Raw genomic sequence first — 13,687 nt, 5'->3', positions numbered from 1 at the left:
TACTAACTAACCCCTACCTATGATTCTGAGGAAAGCAGTCAGAATTTCTCAATTATAGAATTTCTAGAAGGGCATGTATCAGTATGTTAATGATGGTGCTGCAACTTTTTTCTAATAAATCCCTTAATTTTTTATTATAACTTTGAATATAAAAATTCAATTAATGATGATTTTCAAGCAAGGAAGACTGCTTCTACTTTGCATGAAACTTTAAGTGAAAACACTTAAGATTTGGGTCTGTCTTCTAGATGGTCCACATGTAAGCTGTTACAGATCAGAGGTATAAGCCTCTGAACTTGAGCTCCTCTAGTATAAGCAAATGAACGTCATCTCTGGAATAGGGTAACACCCAATAAACTAGAAGAAAAGAGCTGACTTTTTTTTGTTTGCTTCTTTCTTTTCATTTTTTACACCTGTTCTTCCCTACCTTTACAATTTTTGTTATAATTTGTTGCAACTTCAATGCTTTATAGATTAACTGTATTATAATTCAATTAATCTGTATTAAGCTAATATTTTAGCTTATTATATCGAATGGGAAATAAGTCCTCTTGTATAGCCATGAAATAGAAAAATAAAACAAAAAATAGATAAATAAATGATGCATTTATTCAGAGATCTGCAGACCCATCTGCTTCTGCTGAAATCAAGCCCCAGAAAACAGAAGCCAATGAAATATAAAGCACGATAAAGAACAGTATTACTGAATATTCTTCCACTTGCCCAACACCCTCAATCTGATCTGGTACAAACTTACCTATAAATTCCCTGTCACCTTAGTATAACTGAATCATATTCTTTGAGAAAAGGAAGAGAGTTGAAAGGGACTTTTGTTTTCATTTTACTAAGAAAAATAATTTTATAGTTTCAAGATGCTCTAGCAAACAAAAAGCCCCAATTCTTATGCTTTTCCCCCCAAAGAAATACCAAATTTTATTTATTTTTAACAAATCTATATTGTTAGACAGTAAGCCAATGAAAATAAGTTTATATTTTGAAAGGAATAAGAATTTCTATGCTTTTGAAAACTTTGATCCCATAGCAGAATAAAACAGGTGCCACAAAAAAAAAAGAGTAACAGTGTATATGCATTAGTAAGGAATAAAAAAATACTGTAACTTACAGTGCCCTCTATCGACACATTCAGATACACAACCAAAAGGAAACTGCCACAAACTTTGTTAGGAGGAGCCTAACAGGAGGTCATTAAGAATGCACTTGTAGTTGGGCATGGTGGCGCATACCTGTACTCCCACTGACCTCAGAAATCGAGGCAGGAGAAATCTTAAGTCTGAGATTACACACAGCAACTTAATGAGGCCCTAAGCAATTTAACAAGACCCTGTTTCAAAGTGAAAAAATAAAAAAGGGCTGGGGATGAAGCTCAGTAGTAAAGTACATCTGGGTTCAGTCCCCAGTATCAAAACAAAAAACAAAACAAAACACTTGTAGTAATAGGCTAGTCTTTAAACCATTTCAGAAATAAGGTAGGGTGCTAGGCAAGGTGGCATACACCTGTAATACCAACAGCTTGGGAGGCTGAGGCAGGAGGATCATGAGTTCAAAGCCAGCCTCACAAAAGCAAGGTGCCTAGCAACTCAGTGAGACCCTGTCTCTAAATAAAATACAAACTAGGGCTGGGGACGTGGTTCAGTAGTTGAGTGCCCCTGAGTTCAATCCCTGGTACCAAAAAAAGAAAAGAAAAAGAAAAAGAAATGATTAGGAACTATAAGAAATAGGGATAACTGACATTACCTTTTAAAATTGAAAAGCATAAAATTGAGGTATATTTTTATATATGAATGTTAGAACTTTCCTGTTTTAAGAATTAATTTTTACTTCACACATCACTAAAGCAGAAGTAAGGCCTTACCAATCTTGGGAGTGCCATGCCAGTAACTGAACATACAAGTTTGACTGTTTGTCCATAATGGATGTAACCATCTCTGACTGTGAATTCTTCTCCTTCTGATTCATCATCATCCACTACAGAGGATAGAAAAAAAGATCAAATTATCATCTTTTAGAATTTATTATCTGCTTGGGAAAATGACAAAAATTAATATACCCATATAACTCATTATCAAAAGAATTTAACAATGCACATTTTAATACTCACAGAGATGAATGTAAAATGCTCCCCACTGCTGTGAACTGGCATGGAAATTACCTCCTTCTACATGCAAGTATCTGGTACTAACTGTCTGGGATCGAAGTCGATTAAACAAAGCCACCTTTGTTCCTGAGGCAATGCATACTGCAAAGGAAAAAACAACTGCTGTTTATGTGACTGGGTGGTGGGAGTGAGAGAATAAGAAGGGACTTCTGCTTGGCAAGTTATGACTATTTATTATAAATTAATAAATATATAAAATTATATTATAAAAATATAAAGTATAATCTGAATCAGAATGCAGATTCTGATGACAAATATTTTAATCTGACAAAGTACAGATAACGCTGAAAAAGGTCAAGTTAACCCCTATTAATAATGTTAAGCTGGGCTGGGGATGTGGCTCAAGCGGTAGCGCGCTCGCCTGGCATGTGCGTGGCCCGGGTTCGATCCTCAGCACCACATACAAACAAAGATGTTGTGTCCGCCAATAACTAAAAAATAAATATTAAAATTCTCTCTCTCTCTTTAAAAAAAAAAATAATGTTAAGCTAAATGATATAAAATATGTTCATAGAAGTCATTTTAAAATGAGACCTGCACGGTATGTTTAATGAAAAATTACAGGAAAAATCATTTTAAAATACTAAATAGATTCTAATACCATTTACATATTTAAACCATGTGTACCTAAATTCACTGATGAAAAAAATATCATTGAAAGAAAAAAGGCCTGTGTTCTACCCTACAGAATATATGCATAGAAAAGCATTTGCCTCTGTGTGTTGTGATTTTAGAAAACACTGCTGTCTTCTAAAATACCTTAAATGTTGTACTGCATGAAACCTACCATAAGTAAATTTTTACTTACTTCAGATGTGCAAAACAAGTTAGGAAAGTTACCTTCCATGTAACTTAGGAAAACATTCTGAAAGTGAAATATGTTCTCTGCTTTCAAGAAATTAATATTCAATATAAATACAAAAATTAAAGATGTTAAATACAACTATGTAATTTGAACTGAAAATAGCCTGAATACCAGACATTATATGCCTCCTGATACAAGAGACACATGACCATCAGTGAAGTAGTCTTGCCCTTCAGCAACAACAAAATAACAAACTTAAATCTTATCAAGATTCTAAGATTAACCACATGTAAAATTTCTCTTCTGAACAAACTTTACAGAGTCTGCTGTGTTTCAGCGTCCCCCAAAGCCCTTGTGCCAATGCAAGTAAAATGATTAGATTATAAGAACCATAATTTAATCAGTGAATTAATTCACTTGATGGATTAATAATCTGAAAGGACTGCTATTCTGAATGGTAACTCTAGGCAAGTGGGGTGTTGGTTGAAAGAGGTAGGTGACTGGGAACAGCCTTTTGAGACGATATCCTGTCCCCTTGGCTCTTTTCCTCCTCTTTGTTTCCCAACTGTCCTGAGGTAAGCAGCTTTCCTGCTGCCCTTCAGCCATGGTATTCTGCCATATCTTGAGCCCAAAGCAATGGAGTTGGTTGACAATGGACTGAATTTCTGAAACCATGATCCCAAAACTTCTACTCAAAAGTTGGTCTTGTGGAGTATTTTAGTTACAGTGACACAAAGCTGACTAACATACATGGTTTGCTTAGCCAGTTGTAGCAAATTCTAAATCATGCCCCAACTCTTGATATGTGATCACTTTTGCTTGCCTTTAGCAGGACTCCTGCTAAGGCAGTTTAGCAAAGATTCCCTTACCTTTGATGTCTCTGCTTTTTGTATTTTTCTACCCATTGACCACCTCACTTTATTCCATGGCTGTACATCCCTACTTGACTGTTGTATTTCAAAATTGAATTCAGTTCTATACTTAGGTCTTTTTCCCCCTATAGCAATAGTACTGAATAAAACCTGTCTTTCACTTTAACTACTATCCAGCTGTTTTGGGCACCAATTCACAAAAACACATTAAACTATACCAAAGGGATGAAATTAGCAAAATCCGGGATGTGGAAATCATTAATGGTTAAAATCTTTGAACAAATATACTGCAAGGCAGGGTGTATGTTAAAGAATACACAAGAACATCTCCACACAATATATATTTTAATATCCAGAAAATTTCAATTTTGATTCAAATAAATTGAAAAACTGACATTTTGGAGACTATTTTAACTTTGAACACAGACTGTATATGATGACACTTTAAAAAAGTATTTTTTCTTATAGTTCTCTTATATATTGTTTTTATGTAATCATGATACTGTAATTACAGGAGAACATCATCTTTTACAGCCACACAGGGATATTTACAGATGACATAATGTCTGGGATTTGCATCAAACTAAAATTAGAAGAGAGGAAAGTGGGTCTAGGGTTGGGGTACAGCTGAAAATAAAGTGAGATTTGGTCTGAAGTAAGATTACTATTGAAGTTAGAGGAGAACACAGGGGTTTTATCCTATTATGCAACCCTGCCTACATTAGTGTGCCTGAAATTTTCCACAATATTAAGTAAATGATGATACTAATAAGAGCTGGGTAGAATAAAATATATCCACCATAAAAGCCCATAAGTGCATAATAAAACAAAATGAAATTCAGGCAAACAAAACAAAACCACTGAAACCTCACTGTTTCTAAGAATACTACTGTACAAATTAGTAAACAAGCATTTATCCTGCCTTTTATTCTATTGACTACATTCTGAAGCAAATATTTGATATGGCAAAGTTCTATGTAGAAAAAACTTGAACTAACAAATGCAGGTTAGGAATAAACAATTGGGAAAAAAAAATCACCATTTGAAGCCCTTGATGAAATAATGGCTATGATAGCCATTCGATTACAAATGAACTTACTATAACAACTAAACTTACTATAATCAATCTAACCTGACAAAAAAGGGATAACCAGATATTATTTGCTTTCTGATTGGATGAAAATGACCAGCTTGCTTGCCTATTTATTATTTACTCATGGTACCAGACTTTATTTATTTATTTATTTATTGTCCTGGGTATTGAACCCAGGGGCGCTTTACCATTGAGCCACATCCCTAGCCCTTTTAATTTTTTTATTTTGAGACAGGGTCTCGCTAAGTTGCTAAGGGCCTTGGTAAGTTGATGAGGTTGGCCTCAAACTTGAAATTCTTCTGTCTTAGCTTCCCAAGTTGTTGAGATTATAGGTGTGCACCACCATGCCTGGCATCAACTAATTTGAAAAGTTTAACTACCAGTTTATAACATGAGAAACAGAATATAATCAGCGAAATTCAGAATATGGAAATTCCACAAGAAAAATGACCCAGTTTATTCAACAAATAAATGTCACAGAAAGAAAAAATGAGGGTAAGATAAGAAACCATCACAGATTAAAATTTGTTGAACTTTGTTTGGATCTAGGTTTGAACAAACCAAGTGTAAAATGAAACAGCAAAACAAAAAAACAACTGAAAAGAAGACACTGAGAAGACACTGATAAATCTGCACAGAGAATGGATAGTAAATGGCTTGAAAGTACTACAGTCAACTTTGTAAGGTGTAATGATGTTTTAAAACAAAATTATGTGTTAAGAGTCCTTACTGCAGAAAATTTGGTTGAAAGGACAATATGTCTGAAACTTACATGAAAACATTCTAGCAGCTGGAAAAAGAAGAAGTTTCGGTGGTGATGAAGAAGATGAAATAAAATTGGTAAAATTACTGAGGTTGGGTGAATTATTAAATTATACTTTTTCCTTCCTTTTATATAAATTTGAAAATTTCCAAAATGAAGTTAAATTTTAAAAAATTGTGCATGGGTACTGACATGTATAATTCAAATACATAGTATGTATCTTTGGTAGTCTAGGAATTTGCTGATGAGACAGCAATCTCTGCTAGAGATGTTAAAATTTTGATTAGGTTCTCAGGATGGCATTCGAAAGTTCATTTAATGTTTTTTTAAAGAGGTATTTTTGACATTCTGGGTCTTTATCATAACCAGTTAATTTATCAGTTCTTTATGGAATGAGAACTATCTTGGACACTACAGGACATTTAGCGTCACTGGCCCAAGACATCACATGCAAACATCACCTCTTTCCTAGTAACTAAGAATGAAAAGAAAAAAAAAATGTCCCATTTTCTTTAATACGTCTAGGGAGCAATAAGGAACCATCTCTGGTTCAGAACTACTTCATCAGACCAGGCACTACCGGGTACCGGGTACAACAACAACAACAAAACACCCCAATATGACAGGCAGGCCCAAAAGTACTAGTAAGGAATGAATTGGCCAGGCACAGTGGTACAAACCTGTAATTCCAGTGGCTTGGGAGGCTGAGGCAGGAGGACTACAAGTTCAAAGCCTGCCTCAGCAATTTAAGGAGGCCCTTTCTCCAAAAAAAAAAAAAATGGCTGCTAGGGATGTGGTTAAATGGTAAAGCACCCCCCGCCCCGCCCCACAAAAAAAAGAATAAATTGGCTACTGAAAAAGCAGTGTCTTCTCAATTCCTGGTGGATAAAAAAAGTGTGTCCTATCAATTCCTGGTGAAAGTTCAGGAAAAAGAAGAAAACTCAAGTGTACATACAGTCAGCATTCTTCAATGATTGCTTCTTTTTGGAAGGTTTGGAGATGACTTTTATCCGTTTGCTCAGAAACACGCCAATGTCATCACTGTTGCCGTAGAACATCTTTACAGACAGCATGAAGTGTTTTCTCTTATCTGAATCAGATATATACAATGTTTTTGCTGTGCAATAGTTCTGTGAAAGAAAAGTAAAGTATTAATAGCATCAAAATCTTACTGGTTATGTATCTAAAACAGAGGCCATGACTAGGTTTGATCAGATTTAAATGAAATCATTCCAATGGGCAGCCCACAGGTCAACTGTAAAAATTATCAAAATTGATCTCTGAACAGAAAATACAAAATCTTCCTTATGAAGTCAATAAAATACAAAAACCGTGGCGGCATATAACGAGCTCTAGCAAGAGGTGTGACTCTTCCTTAAACCAGCACTCAACAAGGACAAGCCATGTTTAGCTCAAATACCAAGAATTCGGATCCCAACCATGAAAGTGGAACCAGTTCAAGTCAGGTACCCACACGATGCTTCTGGAGCTGGAGATGAACTTCCCACAGTGATATGGAAACTGAACAATATACAGGAAGCTGAAAACAAAGTTTTCAGCACTTTCAAAAACAGCAAGGATACTTCAAAATACTGCTACTTCAATTATATTTAAAAGCTCTAACACCTTTCCTATTCCCTTGAGCCCTGAGGAGGTACATAAATTACTGACATACTTTTCCTGATAGGGTAAAATGATACTCTAAAATATATATTTTTTTAAAAACCCAAGATTATGATTAAAAAGTGCCTCAACTACCTCTGTTGTGTGTTCCTTTGAAAAAGCAGGGCAAACGCCACTCATTTAGGAAATAGCCTATGAGTTCCAGGCTTTTTTTGTCTGCAGTTTTACTAATAGGCAGCATTAATAATACTTAACAATACTGCAGTAATTTCTATTTCTCAATAGTGAAAGCTACAAAAGAAAATTTAAATGCCACTTTGAATACTCCATACTCAAGTTTTTATACATTCAAAAGTTGGGTAAAATTTTTGGGAAACTGCTCTGCAGGAGGCAAAATACAACAACACTAATAACAGTAAACAAAGAATAAAAACAGTACTTTTCAGTCACCTAGCTCTTTTCACGCTAGACTCTCAGAAGATGACACATGTAGCTACTATGTCCATGGGTTCACCACACTTTTAAAAATGATCGCACTAAAGGTCAAATTAAGCCCAAACAATGAAATTCTGCAACACAAGATGAGGTTTATTAAAATGGGTACCAATGCACTAAAGCAAATGGTAACAAGAAGCATAAAAATGAAAATGTTTATCTAGATAAAGGGAATTGTATTCCAATGGGAAAGCTTAAAAAGGTTAAGATCATTTAATTTTGAGTGTTAACCTTAATGGATATGATCTGTATCAGGAAAGAGAAAAATAATGAAATCTAGTATAAATAGATTGGGAAACATTTAAGGAAAAAGCACACATATGTATCTCCTTGGAAAGAAAAAAACATATAGTCTTAATTACAGTAAATGAGTCAGCAAAAATCATACCTGAGATAACTTTATAAACAAATAATTTAAAAAAAAATCAAAGGCAACTGACCACATACTATTCACATTCCATGAGAAAAAAGGAGAAAGTCACTGACTCGCAAAAAATATTAAGACTCCAAGAAAATAAGCAAACAAAAACTAAATTACAAGTGCTCTGACATACTAAAAGGTTAAATTATATTAGCTAGTGGGATTCCAGAGCATAAATGGCATATAGTAATCTTTCCAGAAATAATAAACATTGTTTAACTTAAAACCGACTCTTTGAAGACAAGATCGCTAATAAATAAAACACTGCCCTGAAATGAAAAATAGCAGATCTAATGCAAGAAAAAAAAAAGCAAAATAATTGGATTATAGAAACAAAATAATGCTATCAAGAATATGGAATATGTGATTTTTTAAAAATAAGAACTACGCTGTAACAAATCTCCTCTACTCAGTAAGTCTTTGTCCACCTGGGATAAACCATATTCTTACACCCTTCTGCTCCAAGCCCATGAGTATGTTGCTCTTTCTGCCTGGAGTACTTTCTACTGACTGTAACCTAGTACTACTTTATACATACTTCTCTAATAGCATTTTCCATTAAAATTAAACTTAACATGAATTAAATATATTTGGCATACAGACACTGTACTACTCTAATAGCAGGTGTTTTAAAAGCTAGTTAAATGCTCAGCTCCCAGATGTTCTTTTCTGCTAATGTGCAGGTCTTGGGAAAAGGTGTAATGACAGAAGATTTGAAAAGATATAATAGAGGATATTAAGAAGATCTTCACACTGATGCAGTACTTAAGGGTATAGGATTTAAACATGGTGGTACTATACCATGATGCTGGGAAAGGTAGTCAGTGATGCTATTGGCTGGTTTGTTTGGTATTACCTCCATGAAAGATAAAATTACTGAAGCTGGAATTGGATAAAATGAGTAATGAAGCTGAATTTAAAAAATTATACACACTGGTAAGCAGAAGCTCTGATGTTCCCAAACTAACTGAAAATCCATAATAATGTTATGAAGAAACCTGATCAATAATAACTACAATGAAACAAACAAAGTAGATTTGAAAGTGGCTTGCTTTAGTACTCACTTTCTGTAAAATGACTAAAACTAAATTTGAGAATACAAATTCCCTAGCTTATATCTTCCATATCATCCTCCAGCCTCAATCCCTAGTGCCAAATACAACACAGCAAAACCAAGATGTTCAAAAAAGATGTACTAAACAAGGAAATGGCCTCTATGCACTGAAAAACATTCACATAATCATTGAGATCAAAACCATTTTCTGAATTTTAATATTAAGGGAAAATAATAATAAATTCTAAATGACTAAATAATTATTTATCAGTACTTAGGCACTAAGTAGTTCCTACTTTCTAAAAACACAAAATACAATTAGTAAACCTAGTGGATAAATTTATTTCCCTTGAAAACTTGTTTGAAGAAAAACCTCTAAAAGTTTGACTAGTGCTAACGCTTGTCTTCTTGTCTATAGCACAGCTCTGCTCTGCATTGCTGTTAGGTGAAGTATAATCTTTATGATCCAGATAAAAGTTTCCCCACCAAGAATTTGCCTGTATCACTGCTAAGAAGTAGTATTTAAAAAAGATTAAGAGAGTAAAACATTACTGATGATGCATTTTCATTGATAACAAACATTCCTGACAGAAGATAAGGATATCTGACAAAGGATATCTGACTTGCAGCATCCTAAAACTGCTAGCTAGTTGCAGAAATTTTCTGCCTATCACCTTTAGATGTCAACAGCTGAGACTACAGATATGTGAGAGGAATATTTCTGGTTCTGATTTATATATACAATAAATTTGTCACTAACAGCCATTAAAAAAATCACTTGCACAAAAACGAATATGGAAACTACATACTGGTGCCACTTTTACAGGGAACCAACTGCCTTGACTTACCTTTCCTTCCAAGTTCAGCTGCTGCATTTCTTGGTCACTATTGCCTATTCCAATAAATGCACATGGTTGAGACTCTTGCTCAGAACAACCATCGCGTTCCATTTGTTCTTTTTTTTTCTTCCATCCACTGCCCATAAGATATACACAAGGAGGAGGACAAAAAAACCTAAAGAATAATTGGGGAGGGGGGAAAAAAACCCTCAAAACACAAAGTAATTAGATTCAAGACATTTCCTTTTCCTGAACAAATGAAACGAAAACCACATTGAAATGGTGCTGAGTGAATCCCCTAATGAAAAATTTCAGTGAAGCCTTTTGTTATGCAAATAATCATGTCCATAGGATAGAAATAAAAACTTCCATATCTGTTCAGGTTAAAATACTGAAGTCATCCATTTGGTTATTCTATATACTTCTTAGAGCAGAAAACTTTTCATATAGCTTAAAATTTAAACTACTTGATTTCAACAAATCAAATAAATATACAAAACCTGACATCCCATCATAGAATCTGTGATTACTAATTGAGGTCTACTCAAACTAATAGAATTAGCCAGACGCAGTGGCGCATGTCTGTAATCCCAATGGCTCAGGAGGCTGAGGCACTAAGCAACTCAGTGAGACCCTGTCTCTAAATAAAATACAAAAAAGGGCTGGGGATGTGGCTAAGGGGTTGAGTGACCCTGAGTTCAATCTGCAGTACGTCCCCCCACAAAGATAATTAATACTATTATTTCTATATATATTACATTTAACTTTATTTGCTAATTCACCTGGGAAATAGCATTTAGAACAACGCTTCAAGTATAAATATTTAAAATATTAATAAAACTAAGTAATTAAAGATTGAAAGCAAAATGGATCACTGCATGAGAGCTCTGTGAAAGCAGTGTTGTTTGTGTTCTATGTATCTTACACCTGGAACATCTTGTGCACTGTAAATAACTAAGAAATAGTACATACAAAAGGAATAATATACTCCTTTCTTCCAACTCAGAGACTAGTAGCAGGTTTGCTTCTCTAGTAGCCCAAAACCACCCTCACAAATTCTTCCTACCTAGAAGACCTTCCTTATAATCTCTCTGTCAATTAAAAAAAAAACTGCTTCAAAGCCTAGTTCAAACCCCATATTTTATATAGCTCAGGCTATGAATCCAGTCCTTATGTAGGTGCAGTTCACTTTTGCTCAATTATACTTGCTGACACGTACATACATTAAAACATTTATGTCATGTTTTTCCCACAGGCCTGAAAACTCAGAAGGGGCCAGGTAATATAACTGAATGAACCAAGTGTACAATAAACCAGTAGAAACTATCCTTTAATTATCCAAATAAATAGGTTTCTTCTTCTTTCTAAAAAACAAACAAACAAAAACAGTCCTCACAGTAATTCCTACTTTTTGGATAGTTATGAGTATAGGAGAAATGTTTCTTAACTCTGTTAATTCTACTGTAAGAAAATAAGAGCTTAAAATGCAATGATACTCAGCTACTGGTGTGTGGCTCTAATTGTAAGAAAACAATAGCGAGTGGCCAACTGTGTGAATATAAACTCATGCATTGATGAATTAAGGATATGTGGGCCTGGTATTTGTCACACCTTCTGTTTGATAGACATCTGAAATCAAATTTTGTATGAAATTCCTATTTTAAAATTTGGCAAGCAATTTACACTTATTTACACTCCACGGACCAAAAGTGGGCAGACTTAAACGTAAAAAACTGTTATGCACCTGTATTCATGCATACAAATGCTGTGTGCACAGACACTAGCAGGCTGGATGTGACTTTGGACGTCCTACAGGTAAGAAGTATAACTTCTGGTTTGCTTCCCCCTGAGAATCTACTACAATATCCAAAGAACTGACTCAAAATTCAGGATGGCCACTTTTTTCAACACTATCAAAACTACTTCAGAAGTAATTTATAAAAAGTAAGCTCAGTTTATTTAATATTCATTATTTCTTCAAATTATTTATAACATCTTCAATGTATACCAGACACTGGGAAATTAGTGGTAAAAATCAAACAAGCAAAATAATCAGATAAAATTCCTGTCCTCGTGGAAAGTATACTCTAATAAGAGAGACACAATAAAAAGGATTAAAATAACATGTATACTCTGTTAGTTGGTTATAAGTATCGGGGCGGGGGAAGCAGGGATAGAGTACTGGAAATACGTGAAATGTGAATCACATTTAAGGACTTGACCTTACATCACAATCTAAAATCATGGGGATGTTTGAGAACAGTGCATTTCCACTGAATGGGGAGCAAGTGCAAAAGGCTCTGAAGTAGGAACAAGGATTGACAGTGGGGAAACAGAAAAGCAGCTGGATGGAGAAAAGGGGGATCAATAGGAGATGAAGCCAGGGGTAATGATAGACCAAGTGGGCTCTAGAAATCAAATGGAGTAAGGAGGGAAGCCTCTGTAGGCTTCTCATATTTATCTAAACCAAAAGAAGAGTACCTTTCTCTATACACACTGAAGGCATGAATATAAAGGTCACAGCTTTGGTAGTGTGTCCAGTTTCAGGTCACTCTAAGTTTGGAGGAATGCCTAGATTAACTGAGCTAGTTTTGGAGTAGGTTCAGATTAAGTCCACATCAGGGATTGTTCTGGCTTCTAATGCTGGGAGTCACCCAATGCTTACCATGGCACAAATCCAGATACTAGGCTAGTATGCTCTGAGGAGGCTGACAAGGCATCAATTTTGGAAACTTTCAAGTATTTTATTAAACACTAATATTAAGACTCCTTAGTAAATTGGCACACCAGCTATAAAACTTGAAGAGCTGAACTTTAAGATAGTATAGCAAATGTAGCAGTCAAATCTCAAAGAGTCATCTCAAAACGTATTTTTATTTCATATCTGAAAAACAGAGAGGGCTAAAACAATAAAAGAAGGAGTAGTCTTATTTTTCTCAGGAGTGCTGTGTCAAAATGCATGAAAATAACAAGATATGAATTAGGCAAATAGATAAAACAAACAACAACGACAAAAAACCTCCTGCTAGGCACAGTGATGCAGGATTATGATCCCAGTGACTTAGGGGTGGGGTGGGCGGGCTGAGGTAGGAGGATTGCATGTTCAAGGCCAGTCCCAGCAACTGAGCAAGGGCCTAAGCAACTTAGTGAGCCCCTATCTCAAAATGAAAATAAAAAGGGCTTGGGGATGTGGCTTAGTGGTTAAGCACCCCTGGGATCAATGCTCAATACCCGGCTTTCCAATCATCTAATAAATCTAAGAAAAAAATGAAAACTCTTTAATGGCCTATGAGATGACCTTGTTTATATATCAATCCCTTTTCAGAAAAGCTGTGATAAGAAAACAGCAAATTGAATATAATCTTAACATTGAGAAGATTTCTATTGTGAGCTGGTAAAAATCATTTCCTAAGTATCCCAATATTGCCACTTCCCCTAAAAAACAAAAACAAACAAACAACAACAACAACAACAAAAATTAGTGAATGAATCAAATTTTCACTTCCATAAACTTCAGTAGTAATACAGCAGTCAATTTAAAAACAT

The 13,687-nt window shown here is 34.8% G+C and overlaps 1 protein-coding gene across 5 annotated transcripts in view; it reads right to left on the bottom strand.

Annotated features, from left to right (window-relative positions):
- Rbpj (recombination signal binding protein for immunoglobulin kappa J region) overlaps nt 1-13,687 on the bottom strand; it is a 216,603-nt gene that overhangs the window by 11,961 nt on the left and 190,955 nt on the right. For all 5 annotated transcript variants that reach the window (XM_071614203.1, XM_071614202.1, XM_027938958.3 and 2 more), the window contains 4 exons: nt 10,151-10,316; nt 6,665-6,839; nt 2,120-2,257; nt 1,874-1,986 (listed from right to left, as the gene is read on the bottom strand). In XM_071614203.1, coding sequence (XP_071470304.1) covers nt 1,874-1,986; nt 2,120-2,257; nt 6,665-6,839; nt 10,151-10,316 — 592 coding nt within the window. The remainder of the gene's footprint in view (nt 1-1,873; nt 1,987-2,119; nt 2,258-6,664; nt 6,840-10,150; nt 10,317-13,687) is intronic.

Source organism: Marmota flaviventris, chromosome 7 (genome assembly GCF_047511675.1).
Source record: "Marmota flaviventris isolate mMarFla1 chromosome 7, mMarFla1.hap1, whole genome shotgun sequence".
Classification (NCBI taxonomy): domain Eukaryota; kingdom Metazoa; phylum Chordata; class Mammalia; order Rodentia; family Sciuridae; genus Marmota; species Marmota flaviventris.
The sequence above is the reverse complement of the archived record's forward strand: the minus strand, read 5'-3'. Positions and strand labels throughout refer to the sequence as shown.